This window comes from Paroedura picta, chromosome 5 (genome assembly GCF_049243985.1).
Source record: "Paroedura picta isolate Pp20150507F chromosome 5, Ppicta_v3.0, whole genome shotgun sequence".
NCBI classification, from domain to species: Eukaryota; Metazoa; Chordata; class Lepidosauria; order Squamata; family Gekkonidae; genus Paroedura; species Paroedura picta.
This window is the reverse complement of record NC_135373.1, coordinates 17216398-17237390: the sequence shown is the minus strand read 5'-3', so window position 1 is coordinate 17237390 and position 20993 is coordinate 17216398. Positions and strand designations below refer to the sequence as shown.

At 52.2% G+C, this 20993-nt stretch overlaps 1 protein-coding gene across 5 annotated transcripts in view; it reads right to left on the bottom strand.

The window, feature by feature from the left end:
* ARHGEF1 (Rho guanine nucleotide exchange factor 1) overlaps positions 1 to 20993 on the bottom strand; it is a 53126-nt gene that overhangs the window by 12925 nt on the left and 19208 nt on the right. For 2 of the 5 annotated variants that reach the window (XM_077336702.1, XM_077336704.1), the window contains exons 7-23: positions 19501 to 19606; positions 19040 to 19180; positions 17197 to 17226; positions 14864 to 14966; positions 13206 to 13296; positions 12674 to 12709; positions 10157 to 10309; positions 9956 to 10061; positions 8291 to 8479; positions 6163 to 6347; positions 5165 to 5311; positions 4104 to 4186; positions 3682 to 3807; positions 3020 to 3134; positions 2211 to 2311; positions 1476 to 1553; positions 178 to 253 (exon numbers count right to left, since the gene is read on the bottom strand). In XM_077336702.1, the coding sequence (XP_077192817.1) occupies positions 178 to 253; positions 1476 to 1553; positions 2211 to 2311; positions 3020 to 3134; positions 3682 to 3807; positions 4104 to 4186; positions 5165 to 5311; positions 6163 to 6347; positions 8291 to 8479; positions 9956 to 10061; positions 10157 to 10309; positions 12674 to 12709; positions 13206 to 13296; positions 14864 to 14966; positions 17197 to 17226; positions 19040 to 19180; positions 19501 to 19606 (1866 nt within the window). The remainder of the gene's footprint in view (positions 1 to 177; positions 254 to 1475; positions 1554 to 2210; positions 2312 to 3019; positions 3135 to 3681; positions 3808 to 4103; positions 4187 to 5164; positions 5312 to 6162; positions 6348 to 8290; positions 8480 to 9955; positions 10062 to 10156; positions 10310 to 12673; positions 12710 to 13205; positions 13297 to 14863; positions 14967 to 17196; positions 17227 to 19039; positions 19181 to 19500; positions 19607 to 20993) is intronic. The other 3 variants (XM_077336707.1, XM_077336705.1, XM_077336706.1) reach the window with 3 other exon arrangements.

Here is a 20993-nt window from a genome sequence, read left to right as displayed (position 1 = left end):
GGCCAGCCACAGGGCAGAGAGACCTTGACATTCCCTACATCACCTCCCTGGAACTCAGATTCAGAGGTTGATTGACTCTGAACATCAAGGCCACCTCTAACCACTATGGATGGTTGTCAATGACAGACCTCTCCTCCATGAATCAGTCCAAGCCCCTTTTAAAGCTGTTGGACTCACCTACTGATTTATCCCTGGTCACACGCCAAGTGAGTGGCCCCTCATACACGAGTTTTCTGCTGGTGATGTCCGTGTTCTGTGGGAAAAGGGAAAGTCAGACTCACTCATTTTCATTCATTCATGCACATCTGCCACCAAGGAAGAGGTCTCCAAGAGCCGGAGCTTACAGAAGCCCCCACGCCTAGCTTCAAATCAAAGATTTCTGTTTCATTCAAGTCTACCCCCCAGACTTCATCATAGAATCATAGAGCTGGAAGGGATCTCCAGGGTCATCTAGTCCAATCCCTTCAGAATGCAGGAAATTCACAACTACCTGCCCACCCATAGTGTATCTAATTCTATGCTCAGATTATGCCTCCTCCCGCCCAAGAAAACCAGAATCTCTGGCCAGTGTGGCTTGGAGAAAATTCACCTCCTGACCCCAAAAGTGGTGATTGGCATTTCGCTGGATATACAAGGAAGGACCACAAGAGACAACCCTTCCTGCCCACCCACTCATAATCTGCCTCAGTTCATAAAATCAGCATCTCTGTAGGATGACTATCTAGCCTCTGCCTAAAAATTTCCAATGAAGGAGACCTCACCACCTCCCAAGGAAGCCTGTTCCACTGAGGAACCACTCTAACTATCTGGAATTTCTTCCGGATCTTTAGGCAAAAATTAAATATAAATCCTTACTAGCCAAGTTAAGAGCCTCTTGTGGCGCAGAGTGGTAAGGCAGCAGACATGAAGTCTGAAGCTCTGCCCATGAGGCTGGGAGTTCAATCCCAGCAGCCAGCTCAAGGTTGACTCAGCCTTCCATCCTTCCAAGGTCAGTAAAATGAGTACCCAGCTTGCTGGGGGGTAAACGGTAATGACTGGGGAAGGGAATGGCAAACCACCCCGTATTGAGTCTGCCATGAAAACGCTAGAGGGCGTCACCCCAAGGGTCAGACACGACCCGGTGCTTGCACAGGGGATACCTTTACCTTTTTAGCCAAGTTAAGAATAACCTCAGAACAAGATTTGCCATCCATTCTGTTGCATTTCTAACAGGCCAAAACTCAAAACACCACAGCTTCTCTCTGTACAGAGAACCACAGTGCTGGGAAATGAGGCACCTGCTGAATTTCTGCCTGCTATGAAAGGCCAAAGAGATGGACAGGAAAACAGGCAGTGATTTTGCTGGTGAGGTTTGGCATGCGCTGACAAGGGCTCCTCCCCCGTGTGAGTAGATTAGGATCATCATTAGTCAATAGGGACTGCCCCTAATGCCTGATAGCAGGAGAAAAAAAAACCAACAACAGTGCAAAACTCACCCGAAATTCGCTGAGCAGTGGATCGGTGCTTTGCTTCAGGTTGGAGAGATCCAAGCGACGCTGGTAGTCTTTGAGTTTCTGAGAAGGAAGCAAACGGAGAGTGAGCACATGAGCACCCAAGGAGGGGGGGGGGATGTCCATGGACTACAATTAACATGAGCCCCTGCCAGAATGCCACCCCTGATACAAAGGGACAACCAGGACTAAAACAAAAAAGCAGGATGAAGCTCCAGTTGGTATAATTGTAAAAGCCAGATCCGGGCAATGGAAATGCACAGAAACGCACTCCCACACTGAGGAAGCGGGACATCAAGTGTTACTTGTGAGCAAAGCCCACCTAATCTGCCAACCAAGGAACAGTCGTGATACAGAAAACTGGACAAGATGGATCACACAACAGAATATAAACTGTGCCAAGGCTGAGGGCTCATCCTCCCTCTTGTAAAATGACTTAACCTTGCTTGCTGCAGATGCTGCACTATAATATGTATCATGGACAGGGACAGGGGTAGTCAAACTGTGGCCCTCCAGATGACCATGGACTACAATTCCCATGAGCCCCTGCCAGCAAATGCTGGCAGGGGCTCATGGGAATTGTAGTCCATGGACATCTGGAGGGCTGCAGTTTGACCACCCCTGAGGATTTCAAATCAGAAAGGAAGAAAACTGACACAGTTACCATCAGTTACACCCCCGAGAGGAACCCCAGGGGAAATGGAAGGGGGTGGTTCTCACCAGCAAATTCTCCATCTCACGCACAGCCTGGTTGACGTGGTTCAGGATCTGGCGACAGCATTCGGCCGCCTTCTGCACCTTCATGCGCTCCTTCTCCTCTTCTGCAAAAGGGGGATAGAGACCGGTGAGAAGGCTGTGCCCTTAAATCGAAGCCCCCACTGGTTCTCTACTTAGTGTTCGTCGCTGGGGAGCCAGGCAAGTGCCACTGTTCTCTTCCCTCTTCCAGATACTCAACAAAGATGTAGATGACACAGGCACATTTTCTATGAAACTCCTAGAGTGTTGTGGAACACCGTGATGTCACTTCCGGGTTTTCACCGGAAATGACATCATGGCACTGGCAACGCCATGTTACCTGGTTCTTCACCTGCAAAAAGCTCTTGGGGGCTGCCAGGAATGGACCAGCAACAGCAGAGGCTAAATCAGTCCTCCAGACTTCCAGCTCCTGACCTCTAAAGACTGTTAACTGCTCTTCCACCCTAAGATGTCTACTGAAAATTTTCCCATCGGTTCCTTGCCCTTAGACTGAGCTTGGCCTGCTGATAAATGGATGGACAGGTCCCAAACTTTACTTGACTTAGGGTTGCGTGCTCCGGCACGGTTTGGCCGCTTCGGCAATCACCGAAGCCTGAGGTGGCCAGCGCCACAGCGCTGGCCGCCTCAGGCTTCGATGATTGCCGAAGCGGCCAAACCATGCCGGAGCACGCAACCCTACCTGAGCTGTTGCTCTATTTTGCTCTTCCCTTACATAGTTCCCCTTTTCACCTGTCACCTTCCTTTCCTTCCAGGGCACACCCCTGCCCACTCACCGGTGCATTTGGCAATGTTGTGAAGCAGCAGTGGATACTTGGTAAGCCTCTGCATCTCTATCGGGATGATGTCCTTCAGCTGCAGCCGTCTGCACCGAGGCTGACTTTCCGCCTCCTGGAGGGAAGAGGAGGAAATCTCATGAGGTTAAGGTGGAAAAAGCAGAAATCTCATGTAATGGAATTGAGTTTATGAGAAGAAGTTTGGATTGGCCCAGTGCATCTGGATTTCACCCTAAGGAAGCTCTTCTTTATCTCCCTCCTCCCCAGATACCCCCCCTAGAATATCGGTTTTTCTCTCTTTGTGGACAGCATATCGGTAGCACCACAACAGCGCTTGCCCCTGAAGCGGAAAGTTCAAAAGGTCTGCATTCTGTATCGCAGGCACAAAAAAGGCTTCATGGAAAGATGCAATCCGCGTATGTTTTAAACAACTCATTCTGCGTCTGCTGCCCTGGGTCAATCTGGGAAGACAATCCATCCCATCTACAACGCGATCCCTCCTACCTTTGCCAACTAGACTAGGGGCTAGAAACTTGTGCTTCCAAATAGAAATGTAGAGGTGGAATTTGGAGGCTGCTGAATGCTGCAGCCTAGACCGAATGCCACCTCCAAGTCTGAGACAGCAGAACCCAGGGCCTCGCTCAGCCACCTCCGACAGATACCTGGATGAACTGGTTGAACCGGGGCTCTTTCTTCTGCTTGGCTTTCAGCTGCTCCAGGGCAAAAGACTGGCGGCTGCAGAAGCGGGCGGAGATCTTCTGGAACCAGCTGCCTTCAGACCCGTCAAACTGGGGGGAGAAGGGGAAGCAGGGTGCATGGAAAGGTCCTTCACACCTCTCCTCTGCTCTGCAAGCTCCACAACAACAGGAGCTCCTCCACCTGTCTGTGCTCCCCTGCCCACAGCTTCTCCACAATCCATAAACCGCCATGCAAATGGGGCAACGTTTAGCCACCTGGCCACGGGCTGCTGGGTCCCTCCAATCCCTTACCTTGGATGCCCCCTCCCTGCTCTCTGATTCACGCTGTAACGCCTTCCCTTTGCCACCCCACGGCCACCCCGCAATGAAGAGCAGGCACTTCTTACCCGAGCCAGCAGGGTGTCCCCAATCTCCGCAACCAGAGAACTGTTTTCCTCCCTGAGTTTCTTCAGTCTTTCCAGAAAGAGTTCTGAGGACAAACAGACAAACCCAAAGGGAAATCCCCACTGAGGCTCCGCCATATTGAGTGTGCGCACGGCTCAAAAGGCGGGGACGGCGGGAGACGATGGAAAACGGAATATTATTTGCCTCTACATTGTGAAAAGCTTCCACTTTCTGTTTTCACCCAGGGTGTTCTTTTCCAGGGCTGTTGGCAACCCCACAGAGAGCTCTTCTTGCCCATTCCTCATTCAGGCATTCAAGACCGATCCCTGAATACTGCTCCCACCCAAAACGAAGGCTCTTCCTTTGAAAGCCCGCCGGAAAGCAGAAAGACCTTTCTGAGAGGTGCCGGCTCTTTAGATCGGAGAAACGATGACTGACACGATAAAGATCTACAAAATTATGCATAATCAGCAGTGGGCCAGGAACAGACCAAAGGAAGTCCTTCTTCAGCCAAAGAGTCACAAACATGTGGAATTCACTGCCGCAGGAAGTGGGGGTGGCTACAAGCCTAGACTGCTTCAAGAGCGGATTGGAGGGACATCTGGAGCAGAGGTCCATAAGTAGCGATAAGCCACAAAGTATCGATGGAGCAGTTTCTGTGGCAGGGAAGCTCTGTATCCTTGGTGCACAGAGGGGGGAGGTAGCGGGAGGGCTTCTGGAGTTCTGGCCCCAATGGTGGACCTCCTGATTGCCCACTGTGCAGCCACTGTGTCACACAGAGTGTTGAACTGAATAGGCCATTGGCCTGGTCCACCATGGCTTCTCTTACAGCCTCATAATCTGCTGTCTGCCATGAAGTTTATATCCAGGAAATCTTGGCAGGGATGGCTCTGCAGATGATAATAGACTACAAGTACCATGAGGCCCTGCCAGTTAGCTATGCTGGCAGGGGCTGATGGTTATGGTAGTCCATGGACATCTGGAGAGCCACAGTTTGCCCACTCCCAGTGGATTCTAATGGAAAGGCTATTGGCACCAGTCCTCCCCATCACCCAGCTCTTACTGTGTTCATCAACCAAGTCCTCTAAGCTGGGGAAGATGTTCTCCAGGTCCGTGGCCCCAAAAAAGCCTTCCGTCAGGAGCGGTTGGTAGAAGACTTCCAGCAATACCCGCAGCATTCGCACGTGGGCGTGCTCTGTGATGAACAACTCTGGTGGTGGAGAGAGAGCAGGAAGGTTAGATAAAGATTGCCTTTCAGGGGTCTCCAAAATGGCACCCTCCAAGGGGCGGGGTCAACTGGGGCTTTCCCCTAGCTCAGCTTCTGATGGCTGCTGAAAATTTTATTGCCTCTGCTGATTTTTAAAAATGTTGCTTTGGCGGGAACTGTCACCACAGCGCTGTGTGACTGAAGGCAAGCTGCGGCAGCCATTTTGTGGAAGGCTTCCTGCGGCAGCCATTTTGTGGCTGCTCCCAACGTGCGCCGTGTCAGAATGCGTACGCGTAGTGTGGTGGTTAAGATAGCTGGACTAGCATCTGGAGCATCCCGGTTCGAATCCCTGCATGTACCGTGGAAGCGCGCCAGGTGACCTTTGGCCTGTCACACTCTCTCAGCCTAATCTGCTCTGCAGGGTTGTTGTGAGGATGAAATGGAGGAGAGAAGGACACCAGCTGCTTCAGTGCCCCACTGAGGAGAAAGGCGGGATATTAGTGAATTAAACAAGTCAGTCTCTACAACTATCAATTGGTACGTTCCCAAGCGACAATTCCTGAGGGTCTAAACGGTGAGATCTACAGCAGGGGTAGGCCAACTGTGGCCCTCCAGATGTCCATGGACTACAATTCCCATGAGCCCCTGCCAGCTTTGCTGGCAGGGGCTCATGGGAATTGTAGTCCATGGACATCTGGAGGGCCACAGTTGGCCTACCCCTGATCTACAGTTTCAGAGGGTCTGCAGTTGAACGGCTAAATTCGAGTCCAGAAGCGCTCCGGTGTAGCTCGGAAGAAAATAATTCAATTATTGAGGAGTCGCAGTCTCAGTTCTCCGAGGAGAGCCTCACATACCGTTGATCACCTCTTGCCGCTTCACTTCGCTTTTCTTCAGCCTGAGGAGGGTGTCGGAGTCGATGAGCTCCCGCCAGTTTGGCGGCTCGAGCTCCAGTTCCGAAACGCGCGGCTCATTCTCCTCAGACTGGGGAAGCAGAAAGGACGGCGGGGGCTCCCCTCCCCCGGCCCCTCCGGGCTCCAAACTACGAGGGTCAAAAAAAAGAGGGAGAAGAAGACAGGCAGAGACATTTAGGAAAGACGGGTGGAAAGCCACAGCTCCCCCCTGGAGCCCTGACCTCTGCAGTTAGGACAATGTTACAATTCTCCCCGGGAATCCACCACAGACAAATCTGGAAAATCGGTGGCAACAATCTACCCCACAATTACAAAATGTCCGCCACAGAAATCCCAAAGGTTCCCTTTAAGAAAAGGCCACAAAACAGACATTCGGAAATGTCTTGCATATACTTCCAAGAGTGACCCCAAGTGGCCCTTCTTCTCTCCCTCACACCTCTCTTACAAATCTGAGCCTCTTGTGAAATTCGGAAATTGTCCGCAGTAAGAGCAAATTCGGCCCTTCCTCCCTTTCTATTGCCCAAAATAACTGGCGGTCATATCCTCGGCAGATATGTTCCGTTTGAACGGCTTTTCCATTTCTGCTTCTGACTCCATTCTCCCAGGCGTTTGACCACATAAAGAACTTGGCAGAGTTCACGACAAGATACAGCCAGTTTTAAACTCCCGCCGGTGTGTTTGCCAAGCTTGTTAAACAGAGCCTCCATGGAAATGGGTAGTCTACCCTCAGAGTAACAGACCCTGGCAACACACAAGACAGGCAGGCTGTTAACTTCCCTGGCAAACAGAGCACTGAATTCGGGTGGATCCAGTAATGCAGCCTTGGTGTTTATTTGAAGAAGGGGATGTTGATAGAGCACAAATGCTGGGCAAACTGATGGTGGCTCATTGTTCTGGCCAGCTTGGAAAAAATGGTGTGGATTATCCGTGGAACTATTTCTGTCCCCCAAAGCAGGAGGAAAAAAATGATTGCCTAGAGGAGAGTTTTAGGGTGCAAACTTAAGTGGGACTGGCACGGCCTATGACAGGCATCCCCATGCTAGTTGTAAAGGGTACCAAAAAAGCAGCATGAAGGTGTCTTATACAGAACCCAGAACAAAAAGCTACATCAAGTACATTTCTTCTTATCCTCTTCGATTTCATTTGCAGGTGAAAAACTTGCCAGAGTGTCCCCCGGTTCAATAAACACTTTTGCGTAATCTTTTTCTTCAGAGACAAGTCATCCCTTCATGTTGATGTTAACTATGAAGCGCTTTAGGAAATGTAGGTGTTGTCCACAACCCATAACCTTCTGCTTTTCCCCTCAACATTACCCTGAAACTTTGTTGCATGTCTCAGGAAGTCAGAGAAGATTGTGCTAAATTTACAGTTGTTTTGGAAGCTGTTATAATCCACGTAAAAGAACTGCTTGGCAGTGAAGAAAATTATTATGCGAGAATGTTTATTGAACCAGGGAAAGTTCTGGCCAGTCTTCCACCCGGAAATGAAGCTGTATGGGAGGGTGGTATAGAAAGAAAGAAAGAAAGAAAGAAAGAAAGAAAGAAAGAAAGAAAGAAAGAAAGAAAGAAAGAAAGAAAGAAAGAAAGAAAGAAAGAAAGAAAGAAAGAAAGAAAGAAGAGAGAGAGAGAGAGAGAGAGAGAGAGAGAGAGAGAGAGAGAGAGAGAGAGAGAGAGAGAGAGAGAGGGAGGGAGGGAGGGAGGGAGGGAGGGAGGGAGGGAGGGAGGGAGGGAGGGAGGAAGGAAGGAAGGAAGGAAGGAAAAGAATTTACTTGGTGCATCTTCTTGTTCCAGCATTTGCTTATCTTGTGTAACCTTTGTTTGTGTATTATACGGTCTTTGTTTGTGTATTGCACAGAACCCGACCATCGGTCTGTCCCAGACAATATTATCTCCTCAGACTGGCAGTGGCTCTCCGGGCCACAGTCTTTCCCGTCATCTGCCACATGATCTGCAAATGGAGGTGCCAGGGGTTGAACCTGGGACCTTGGGCGTGCCATCCGGTGGCTCTGCCGCTGAGCCACAGCCCCTCCCCTATTGACTTCCTCCGCAGTGCCCGCTGGGACTTCACCTACTTGCGGCTCCCCTGCTTGTGCCGAGCCTGATCTAGGGACGGCTTCTCTTCCAGTTGGCTGGCCCTGGCCGCGGCCTCGATGTCCACATCGCTCCGGGAGCGCGGCTGCTTGCCCTTGGCCGAGCCCCGCTGGGACCGCTTCCGGTCGCAAACCCGCAGGCTCTCCGAGCGGCCCAGCTTTCCTGGCAGTCTGGCGAGGGAGGAAGGCGGGCCAGGCCAGGCCGGGCCACAGACAGGACAGGGAGAGACGGACCGACCAGAGGTCAGGAAGCAGCAGTGGGAAGGCGGTGGACAAACCGGGGGCGGGGTGGGGGCGATGGAATGAGCCACAGGGACGTGGGGGGAGAGCCACAGATCAATCACGAGGAACACAGAGGCGGGGCAAAGCACCACCGTTTACATTTGCGCCAGAGCCCAATTGGAAAAGAGGGGTTTGTGTGCGCACGGAGGGGGAGGTGTCACAACAAATGAGAGCGAGAGCAGCCCAAACACCCAACGGGAGGGAGGGAAGACGTTAACACATGCAGTGGGGGGAGAGGGGCAACAAGGACGAAACGAGAAAAAAAGATGTGAGAACCCCATAACCAGACAGGGAGATTCATGCACCAGAAGGAGCCCAGGGGCATTTGGGGGTCAGGCCGGCTCCCCCTTGCAGCCATGCAGGGGCGTGAGAGACATTCCGCGAAGAACCACCACCAAGGAACAGGGGCAACCCCAAAAAGGGTCTCTGAGTCCCAGGAGGGCTGATCCCGCCCCCAAGGCCTTGCAAAGAACAGGAGAACCTGCAGGGGGCAGTGGAGAACACCAGGTCACCCCTCTGTGCCCATCAAGGGATGGACGGAACGGAGACCAAAGAGGGGAAAGAGTTTCAAGAGCTGGTGTGGCCGGGGAGGAAGCCGATACTTAACTCGGTGCACGCGTCTCTCCCTGAGGAAGGAATTCATGCAAAGGGTGAGGGGGGCGGGGCAGCCACCAACCTTTTTCGCCTTCTAGAAAGGAAAGAGCAGAATGGAGAAGGGTGATTCAGTTAGCGCATCAGAGGAAAGGGTGCGGAGGGTGCAGGAGGAGGGCAATCGCTATCCTCGGACAAGCTACAGAAGCTGAGAAAAGCTCCTTTGGACTTTCAACGCACGTGCCGGAAGTGAAAGGAGAGACGGGTACAGGACTCTAAAACAGGGGGGAAGAGCGGGACTCTTTCCTTGCAACAAGGCTCTTCCAACTGGTTGCAAGGCTCTAGAGCAGGGGGTAGTCAAACTACGGCCTTCCAGATGTCCATGGACTACAATTCCCAGGAGCCCCCTGCCAGCGAATGCTGGCAGGGGGCTCCTGGGAATTGTAGTCCATGGACATCTGGAGGGCCACAGTTTGACTACCCCTGCTCTAGAGCAAGGGTGGCCAATCTTTGACTCTCCAGATGTGAATGGACCACAGCAGGGGCTCATGGGAATTGTAGTCCATTGGCATCTGGAAAGCCACAGGTTGGCCACCCCTGCTCGAGAGTTTCTCGATTTACCGCAGGCCAACCAGCCATCAAGCGATTCTGCTCTTGCCTCATATCAGGTACACATTCATGTGCATTCCAGAACTAGGAAGGGCATGGCTCACTTCCCTTCCTAGTTCTCCCTCCAGCCACCCGACGGGCCCAGCGTCCCCTCCCTTCACTCACCTTTCATTTTCAGCACCATCATCCACCGGGGGCTGATCCCCAGCGACAGGCTGCTCAGTTACGGGGGAGTCCCCTGCATCCCCCACTTGGGACGGACCATCCAACCCTGCCGTGAAGAACCGGAGCGTCAAAAGACCAGGAAGAGGAATCCGGCCACGTTTCCCTTCCTCCCCCAGCCTCCTGGTTCCTCCTGCCTCTCACCCGGTTCCCCATCGTTGCCCTCTCCCGCTGGGGGGTGCACGTTGACAGACACTCCCGGTGGGTCGGACGCAGATGATGTCCCCTTGGTGCGCCCCGAGACCCCCTCGGGTACCTTGGACCCTTTCCTGTCCAACGCGGGCGTCTTGTCACCTGCTAGAGGAACGAGTTGGAAAAGCAAATGAAAGTTGGGAGAGAGAGAGCAAAGGTTCATCACCCCCTCCCCCAGTGTTTTCCAGTGCGCGGTTCCTCTTGCTCCCTCCCCAAGATGTCAGGGCTCCGCTCCCATCTCAAGAGGTTACGCACAGATTAAGGCTCATGGCGTCCTTTCTGACTTGAGGCAGTGCTTTCGTTTACTCCTAAGTAGAGCGGCGATCCTCCCGCCCCCTGAATGGCGGCCAGAGGTAATTCTGAGACTCTACGCTGACTCGGCTGGGCCAGGCTGACCCATAGCAGAAATTCGGCCAGGATGGAGAGGGGCCCGTCAAGGGAGGCCGGAGGTACTGTGCAGAGGCCGGCCAGGACAAGATATCTCCATTTGCCTCCTGCCTTGATAAACCAGTAGGGTCACCATGAGTTGGCTCTGACTTCATGGCAATTTCTCCCCACTGATTGAGAATCTACTTGATTGCAATCAGATAACTCACATTTTGCACTGGGAAAAGAATCGGGTGTATTCTGACTGTCTCTGCAACACCAGGCAAGGATGCCGTGATTCTCGACCACTGAACAGTGGTTGGCCCCCGGTCTACTTGGCTTCCTGTACAAGGAGACCCACCCCAATGGCCAGAAGGGCTGGAGGTATGTCATGTAAGGCAGGGGTGGCCAAATTCCCATGCGCCCAGAACATCTGGAGAGCCACCGTTTGGCCACCCCTGGAGTAAGGTAAAATTGAGGGGAGGTGCCAGAAGCAATATCTAAAGCTGGTATCCCCAGCCTGGTGCCCCTGGGCACCACAGTGCCTGCCAGAAAAGTGGGTGGGGCTTTTGCCCAGCAAGGCTTCTGATTGGCCACTGGAGCACTGATTGGTTATGCAGGTTTTTATAAACACTGCTCCGGCAGCAGTGGCAGCCAGCATTTGCATCATGTGAGCAAAGGTAAATTTGTGGCTGACTCCGCCTTCTGCAGCCGCAATTTTGTGGCTGCACCCACTAGGCTGTGTCAGAATCCTAAAGGTACCTGCAGGCTCAGAAAGATCAAGGACTCCTGTTCTACAGTCCCCCCTTGAGTTTTGCTACTTTTAGTAGAACACGTACATCCTGTCAGCAAGTCAATGCAGCATCTGCTGGGTTTCCCAGGAGGTTTCCCAGCCAAGCAATTAGCAAACCCCAAACCAGCCGTGGACCAGCATACCAGGTACATCCCAGGCTGTCCTCTAGGGCAGGGGTAGTCAACCTGTGGTCCTCCAGATGTTCATGGACTACAATTCCCATGAGCCCCTGCCAGCATTCGCAGGATCCAGCAGGATCAGCACGGTGCAAACCCTGCTGACGGAACCAACAGCACCCCCCCAGAGCCAGCAGCAGGGGGCATCCCCACCATGTGTCAAGCTGGGCAAGCCCCGTGCTGAGATGACAGGTCTCTTGGTGAGACTATGCCTGCCCCCTCGCGCCAGGCCATGCTGGCAGATGTCCCTTTCTGGGACCCAGGTCTAGAGAGCTCCCTGAATTTGCGGGTGCTTCAGGTTTGCAGCTCTCTTCAGAGGCAGAGATGTACAACTCTGGACAGTGCGGATTCTCCAAGCCGGAGTTCGCACAGGGTCAAGAAACAGGACCCAGAATGCAGTGGGCAGGATAGATTGCCCTGCTGACCGGGAAAGAGCAGAAGTCCAGGATCCTAGAGTGGATCCTTCTTGCCACAAGTTGCACATAGAGCTGAAAATGTGCATCTCTAAGTAGGTGCAATGCTTGCTAACTCACAGCTGGTTCTGGACTGCAAAACACTGGCTGGACATTCCCAAGTTCATAAGGACTAGAAACTTGGGAATTCAAAAATGACAGCTGACATCATCTGGGGGCTTTGTTTTCTGCACCGGGCCTCCTAACACTAAGGCTTAGCAGAACTGCAGACGATACAAAACCAGCTGAATGGGGAGGGGAAGGTAGAAGGTAGAATTAATTCACCCCCAAGGGGTGGGGAAACGCAAGCGCATAATTTGTGCATAAGCTCTTGGAGGTTGCCCTGGAGTCCGACCCTGGCCAACATCAAGACAACAGAGAGTTCTTGTGGGACAAACAAAGGGACAGACACACAACAAACAGCTGTGACATGCTGAGAAATCTGTCTGACAAGGCAGAGGCTGCGATGGGCTTGTCTCGGTGCATGGGTGATACGTATTAGTAGATTATGACCAGACAGACGGCAACGTTATGTAAAAACTACGGACACAGAAGTTAGTGCCTCGGGTTATAAGAACGGGAGATATTAGTTCGATGCGCCTCCCCCCAACAGAGGGGGGGAACCATGTGACATCACATTTGGGAGCACCATGCGTTATTGGGGGGAGTGGGGGGCTGGTACCTTCACCCTCGGGTTTGGACTGTCTGTAATCAGAATCTACAACAAAATGCAGGAAAAAAAGAGAAAAAAATAGCTGGAGGAGAGGAAAAACTGGATCCCTTCCCAGGAAAAAGTAGGCCTATGTTAAGGGAAAGTGGAAAATGCACCAGGTGCACCACTCTACTGGCCTGCTGGCCACAAGCCGGCCTGGTGAGCTGGTAAGATTTCTGGCACTGATCTGAAAGGGGACCCTCGTGCCAAATTGCTCAGGATGCAACAGCACGGGCATTTCCTTGAGTTCCTCCCCATCAGCTCCCGGGTACATCAGAGTTGTGGGCCCACCGCTTTCCCAGTCACTGAAACAGGAGTGGCTGTTTGCCTCCTGGGCTTTTGCTGACTGGCAGCGGTGAGATCCAATCAGAGCATTTTCTTAGTTTAAACATGGCCTTGTGACCAAGGAGGGTCTTGAAAGTTGAGCACAGAAGCCAAGAAGTGGCTTCCCAGAGACATCATCTGCACACGGGCTCTCTTCCTCGCCTGCTGGGATACTCACAGTGGGAGTCGCCCCGGTTCCACCAGGGGGTGTCCAAAAAAAAGCCCTTTTTGGATTTGGCTGTCTCCTCAGGCTTCTTGGTGCCTGGAATCTGGACCAGAGGGAAAGGAAGCAGAGACCAGAAGGATGTGGTGAGTCAATTGGCCAAACACTCTTAATTGAAGAGGGACAGCTAGATAGGCATCTCCCAGGAGAGAATTTGCAGGGCTTCGCGGAAGGCTAACTCAATGTATGTTCCCATTGTAGTTGACATGGAAACATCAGAGAAGCCATGTTGGATCAGGCCAGTGGCCCACCCAGTCCAGCACTCTGTGTCACGCAGTGGCCAAAACCCAGGGGACATCCGAAAGTCCATCAGTGGAACCAAAGCTCCAGAAGCCCTCCCACTGTTGGCCTCAAGAACCAAGAATACAGAGCATCATAGCCCCAGAACATAAGAGAAGCCATATTGGATCAGGCCAATGGCCTATCCATTCCAACACTCTGTGTCACAGAGTGGCCAACCCACGGGCAACCAGGAGGTCCACCAGCAGGGCCCCTACTCCACGAGCTAGAGTATATTCAGGGGGCATCTTTCTGGTACCAGTTTAAAGACCTGCAAAATGGATGAGATTATGAGCTTCCAAGAGTCATAGTGGCTAAGAGCGTCAGCTTCTAATCTGGCGAGATGGGTTTGATCCCCACTCCGCCTCCCCACTCCTAGTCAATGTCCTGATAGTTCTGTTCTCACACAGCCATTTCTCCCAGAGCTCTCTCAACCTCACCAACCTCACAAGGTCTGTTGTGAGGAGAGGAAGGGAAGGTGATTGTAAGCTGCTTTGGGACTCCTTCAGCCAGTGAAAAGCGGGGTATAAAAACCAACTCTCGTTGAAAGTTTATACCAGGATTTTTCAGCCAGGGTTTCTTGACAGTGCTGGAAGGGTATCCTGACTGGGTGGGAGTTCATTAATTATTTTATATATTCTAAAAATGTGTTAAATGTTTATTGGGTGATATGACCATATATGGTCCCATTGACCTGCCCCCCCACAAATGGCCAATGCTGGGCCTGGAGGGGGTGGGAAGGGGAGGAGTCCCAGGTGGGCGTGTCCACAGCTCTGCGTCCCAACCATATTCTGCACAATTGCACCATTTCTAGGGTTTCTCAAAGCCTGAAGAATATTTCAGGGGGTTCTCAAAGTTGAGAAAGGATGGCTTATACCAGGGGTGGGCAAACTGTGGCCCTCCAGATGTCCATGGACTACAATTCCCATGACCCCGTGCCAGCATTCGCTAGCAGGGGATCATGGGAACTGTAGTCCATGGACATCTGGAAGGCTATAGTTGGCCCACCCCTGGCTTATACACTGAAAATCCTGCTGTTTTCCAAGTAAAGGGCAGTTAGACTTGAATCTTGCTGCTCTCCTCTATAGCAACACAGCTGCCCTTAACAAAAACTGTGCACACAAAAGGATGTATATTCAGTCTTGCCTCTGCCCCAAGGAAAACTTCCCATTTTGATAAAGGAGCGAAGAGCAGTTTCAGGAAGCCAGTTCTCAGGACTACCTCATTCACACAAACGGAAGGACAAGAATGGGTGTTCCCCTTCCCGTCTGGCCATTTAAAAAGTAACCCAAAATTACGCATTGTATGTCAAGAGTGTATGCATTTCCACTCACCTTCTTGCGGAAGAAGATGGGCTTGGATTTCTTGCCTTCGGCTCCCTTGGTCTTAACCCCCAGGTATTTCATGTATGTCATGATGGCTGTGAAGATGGTGGAGCTGAGAGGAAAGAAGAGAAATGAGGAAGGGAGGAACAGCCAGGAGACAGTGGGAAGGCCTAAAGGGCTTGGCCGAAGAGCAGCCTGCTTGCCATTCTAAGACAGACTCCGGAGAACTCACAGAGGGTGATGTCAATGAAGGGGTGGGAGGTGTCCTGACATGGAGACTAGGACACAACTGAAGAAGTGACCTCTTTACTGAAGAGCTATTGCCTATGTGATATCCTGTACCTGTAATACTGGTGGTGTTACATTAAGACTATAATTGCAACCGCTGAAGAAGCAATAGAAAGTGGGATTGAATACCTGGGACCCCCCCCCCCCCGTTCTGGTTGCAAAATTATTTAGGATTGCATTGAGTAAATCTCAAGAAGACACAACTTTTTGCCTATTGGTTACATTTGCTTTGGGTGTATTTCTACAAGAAACCAACAGTTCTTCATATGGACTGACACTGAGACTGGCGTTCCTCTGACAGTTCCTGCCCATCAGGAAGATGTTCAGCAGGAGGAAAAAGCTCTGCTTTGTTAGTGGTGGGAGAGCAGCACTCTGTACAAGCTTAGAGGAATTTTCAGAAGAGTGTTCAGGAACCAGATGTAGGGCTATCACTGTTAATTACCCCCATAAAACAAGCTATTATAATCCAGAAGTTATAAACCTTTCTCAACAAATCAAGGGATGGTACGTATACAGGTAGCTGTCATTTCATGATGCACAGCTTTTAATATCTGTAATTTGATTAAAGATTTTGGATTATAATTTTATCTTGTTTTTGTAACTGACAGAGATTACTTCTCTATGCAGAATTTTATTCTTTTTTTTAAACCTTTCTGGGGAACTAGTCCCCTCCTCCACTTCAGGCTCGAATGGCGGCTTTGGCCACCGAAGCACACAAACCTAGTCGGCATTTTATATGCAAGATCTGTCATGTGCATGATTCAACAACATATATGAAGAATATCCTACAGGGGGCATTGGAGGAAATATGTCAGTTAGATCAGGAACGTCCTGGTATTTTTCAAATACTGCCCCCTCCAGTGTTCTGTCTGGCTCACTTGGAAACTTCCTGCTCTTTCAAGCACATTTCTTCCCTGTGTGCCTCCAGAACAAAAAAATGAAAAAGAACAACAGTTAGATAGTTAGCTAGGACTCTCTCTCTCTCTCTCTCTCTCTCTCTCTCTCTCTCTCTCTCTCTCTCTCTCTCTCTCTCTCTCTCTCTCTCTCTCTCTCTCTCTCTCTCTCTCTATCTATCTATCTATCTATCTATCTATCTATCTATGTCTAGTGGTTTCTCTTCTAAATAAAACTATTTCATTCTTTTTAGCCACTTGGTGCTCAGCTCTCTTTGCAAATTTAAACTCTGTCAACGGGTATTGAGGAGGGAGGCCTCTGCAGAGGAAGGCAATGGCAATCCACCTTTGCTTCTCGCTTGCCTTGAAAGGCCCTTGCTGGGGTCACCTGAAATCGGTTGTGCCTTGATGGCCCTTGACAAACCTATTTGTCGATGGGAGGACACAACCAAAGTGTGAAAAAGGATTCTGCACCGAGTAGGTTCCAACAGAGACGGAAGAACTGCTCTCCCCACGGGCTGACCTCCAACCACTGTGGAGGGGAGGTGGGTGGGGTGGGTGGGAGGGAGGGAGCAGGGTCATGTGAGGCCATGCCAAACCACATCAGTCTCCGCCACCTCCAGCATTTCCATTCACCCCAAATCGGCTGAGCGATAATGACAAGCACATCCTGTCTCAGCCACAGCCCTCTCCCCTGGAGAAAGAGGCCCACCCACTATGCAGCCCCGAGATATGCACTGAACCCAGAGGAAGTGACAAGAATAGTCTTCATTCAGTTCTCGAGCTCTGCACAAGCAAGGCCTGAGGTTCGAATTCTGCCACGCCCGCTTCAAAAAAGGATTGCAAGCTAATGGAGCAGGAGATGCCCCCTGCTTGGATCCTGGAGAGAGGGTGCTAGCAGCCCAAGGCTAGTGAGACCCGGGGGATGCCTCTAAATACAGCAACTTCTCAAAAGACGCAAGGAGGACGCATGCTCTTGCCGGGCTACAAGGATTTAAAAAAAATAAAGGAAACCACCTCCCTCCCCCACTTCCGGAGAAGCGGCAGAGTGAATTTGCAGAACACCACATCCACCGGCAGGCTGCAGTGAAGCAACAGAATGCAGTTTTATCTTCCCGTGCCCCACCCTGCAAGCCCCCCGTCCCCCCCCCCAGGACGTACCTCTTTTCCTCGTCGGCAGCAATGGTGAGGCTGAAATTGCACAGGAGGGAGAAAGAGAGAGAGAAAGGAATCACCAGTGAATCTCATGACTGTGCATGGTCCCCTTTAGATCAGAAGTTAGCATCGGACTAGGATCCAGGAGACTCGAGTTCAAATCCCCATCTTTCACACGGGCCAGTCATATGCCCTCAGTTTAACCTACCTCGCAAGGCTGTTGTGGCGGTGATAAGAGGAGAGGAGAATGATGGGGAGAAAGGTGGGGCATGCATGGCGTGAGGAAGTAAATAAAGTATCAAGGGGCTCAGGGATGCTAGCACAGCTTTTTCTACACCAACACAAAACCTACACAACAACCCGGCAAGAGAGACCCCACAGACTCCAGAACTGAGCCAGGGCTTGAACACGGGATTCACCAGTTCAAAGCTGACGTTCTGCCCTTCCCACGAGGGTTGCATGCTTCAGTAGTTGCCTCGGGCATCCGTGATTGCCGAAGCTGCCGAAGCACCCAACCCTACTCCCCACCCTGGCATCTCAGGCCAAACTGTCTCCCCTCCACCCCAGCCTGTGCCATTCCTCACCGGTATTTTAGCCCCATCCTGGTTCAATGAGACAAAGATGCAGGAAAAGCGACTGAACATGTTCTAGACTAAACGGCGTCCAGAGAAACGCTGAGCAGAGAGGCAGCAACCGGCGGCCCAAGCAAATGAAGAGGGGATGGGTTGAGAGAGGAGGTTATAACACCCCACCAAGGATGATGCAAGAGCAGGCAAGAGTTGGGGGGGGGGGAGGAGTCCCCCTCCCTTCCTGCCCTCACCAGCTGCTTTCCATTATCTGGTAGAAACTTGGCAGCAAAGCAGGCCGGGAAGGGGGGGGGCACAGCCGTCCCCATTCTGGCCACATCTCCCCCTTCTCTGGGACCGGAGCCAGTGGCCGGTTCTTGGCACGGATCCTGGTCTGAACTGAGACGGGTGCCAAGAAACAGAGGCTCAGTTCCTGGGAAAAAGGGGAGGGGGCCGAGAGAGGGAGTGCAGGGCCACCCAAAGGAAGACGCTGGCTGGTCTGAAGACGAGACTGGACCAGTAATTGCATGGCGGGGGGGGGGGGCGGGGCAACCATGGAAGGGGTGAAAAGGAAAACCCAGAGAGGAAGTAAGATGGGAAACAGGAAGGACATGTTGAAGCAAGAAGCAGGGAAGACTATAACTGTTTGTGTGTGTGTGTGTGGGGGGGTATTCATTCCCACTCTCCCTGACTGGAATCATCCAAGAATGGGGGCAGGCGAGAGAGGGGACATCATTCTGGTTCATGGGAGGAGAATCTGTGGGTCTGTGGGACAGGATGGAGCTGAGGGGCAGAGCCTTTGCTTGGCATGCAGAAGGTCCCCGGTTCAATCCCCTGCATTACCAGTCAAAATATCTGGCAGGAGGTGTTGGGAAAGAGCTCTGCCTGAGACCCTGGAGATCCGCTGATGATCTGAGCTAACAAGATTAACCTCAATGTTCCAATGGGCTGATTCTGTCTAAGGCAGCTGCACGTGTGGCTCAGTGGCAAAGCCTCTACGTGGCAAGCAGAAGGTTCAGTCCCTGGCAGCATCTCCAGTTAAAGGACCAGGCAGGAGGGGATGGGAAAGACCTCTGCCTGGGACCCTGGAGAGCGGTGGCTCTTTTAACGGACCAGAGGTCTGATTCATTAAGAGGCTGCTCCATTTGTGTGGGTGCGGGGCCTGGGTTGGTTAAGTCCTGGGTTGGAGCCCTGACAGAAGCCATTCATGGGCAGGGGAGAACCTGGACGGAGGGGTTCACGGACCAGCTCGGGGCAAGGTCACTGAAACCCAGCAGACTCACTGCATCTCCTCCAGCCTGCCCAGCAGAATCTCCGCCAGCTGCTTCTCCTTGGCCTCGCGGATCCCTTTGTCTTTGGTCCGGTAGCTTTCCAGTTCGGAGAGTTCGGCCTCCCCGGGGGTCATCCCCATCTTCCGTTTCTCCCTGTGGGGAAGAGAGGGAGGCCCTACAGCTAGCACAAGCAACGGAGCTGGCCCGGCCCCAGCCAACACCCCAAGCACGTGACGTGTTCCAGACATCCCTCGGAATCAGCAGGGAGATTCTCGAGAATGCAGATGAGGGACCTCCCCACTTTGGTGGGGACACCTCTTCAGCCCCAAGTCCAGGGCCCTTTGGGTGCAGGATCAGGGCCAACATGGCCGACAGCTTCCCTGAAGCGGTCTCAAACCTCACTGCTCCTTTGCTCCAGCCCTCTCCTCCCGACACCCCTCTGCTCGGTGCCGAAAGACCCCCGGAGCCCCAACCTGAAGTCCTCCAGCTGGCGGGAGATCTCTGGTTCTTGGGACACCTGGATCTCCAGCAGGAATTTCCGCTGCACATCGTCGGTAAGGAGATCCGGCCGGGTCCGGTCTGCAGGCAGGCAGGAGAAAAGGGAATCTGGATGGAACCTGACAAGGCTCATAGATATATTTGTATTTGTTGACCACCACGACCACGTCTAGCCGGCTCGTGGCAGTTTACACAAAAGTCTAAAAAAGTCTAAACCCCCCACATAAAACACCACATACAACAATCCAGATGGCAACAAAACTCAGCCTGCAGGACATCCACACTTCCACCCCAATCCCCATTCACCTAGTTGACAGCCACCCAGGAGATGATTTCAGATGAGAATAGGCCACACAGGCCACCCCAGGCCTATATATGAGGAGGGAGCCGTTCTTCCTAGCCTGGCCTCAACCAAATGCCTGGTGGAAGAGCTCCATTTTGCAGGCCCTGAGGAATGCTGATAGCTCCATCAGGGCCCTCAGCTGTTCTGGGAGCTCATTCCACCAGGTCGAGGCCAGGTGTACCTCCCGGAGACTGGAGACAACAAGCAGATTCCTACCTGCAGAGCAAAGAGCTCTGCAAGGGACATAAGACAAGCGGTCCCTAAAAAAAGTGGGGTCCAGGACATGGATGGCCTTACAGGCCAGAACCAAACCTTGAACCTGATCTGGAAGCTGATCGGCAACCAATGCAGCTGCCTCAGCATAGGCTGAACATGGGACCTCCAAGATGACCTCGTGAGGAACCCTAGCAGCTGCATTTTGCACCAGCTGTAATTTCCAGGTCAGAGACAAGGGAAAGCCAGTGTAAAGCCAGTTACAGAAGTCTAACCTGGAAGTGACCGTTGCATGGATCACCGTGACCAGGTGGTCTGAAGACAGGTAGGGCGCTAGTAGCTTAGCCTGGCACAGATGCAAAAACGCTGCTTGGGATACTTTCATGATCTGAGCCTCCACAGAAAGGGAGGCATCAAAGATCACCCCAAACTCCTGGCCACAGGCATAGCCATAAACTGCACCCATATCCTGGCAGGGGAGGCGCGCTTCCTGGTCCTGCCCCCTTCTACCCAGCCACAGGACCTCCATCTTGGAGGGGCTGAGTTTCAGGTGACTCTTCCTGAGCCACCCAGACACAGCTTCCAAACATCTGGCAAATCTTTCCGGGGGGGGGGGTCCGTCCATCAGGAGTTAGAGCTGGGTCAACAACTTGCGGTCAAAAATGTCAAATGCTGATGACAGATCTAAAAGCCAGTCCTCCGCTAGGGCCATCGACAAGTTGCCGGAGGGCATTGGGTCCTGCAGAGCATTCAGGAATCCTTTGGATTCCATAAGTCTCAATGGGTGGCCTAAAATCCGCCCATCGCCCAAATGGGGAGGAGGGGGCATCCTCAACTGGGCCTTCAGGGCATGGTGGTCTAACCATGGAATGAGATTTCTTGTCCCCAGACCCACTGCTACCCCTTCACCAA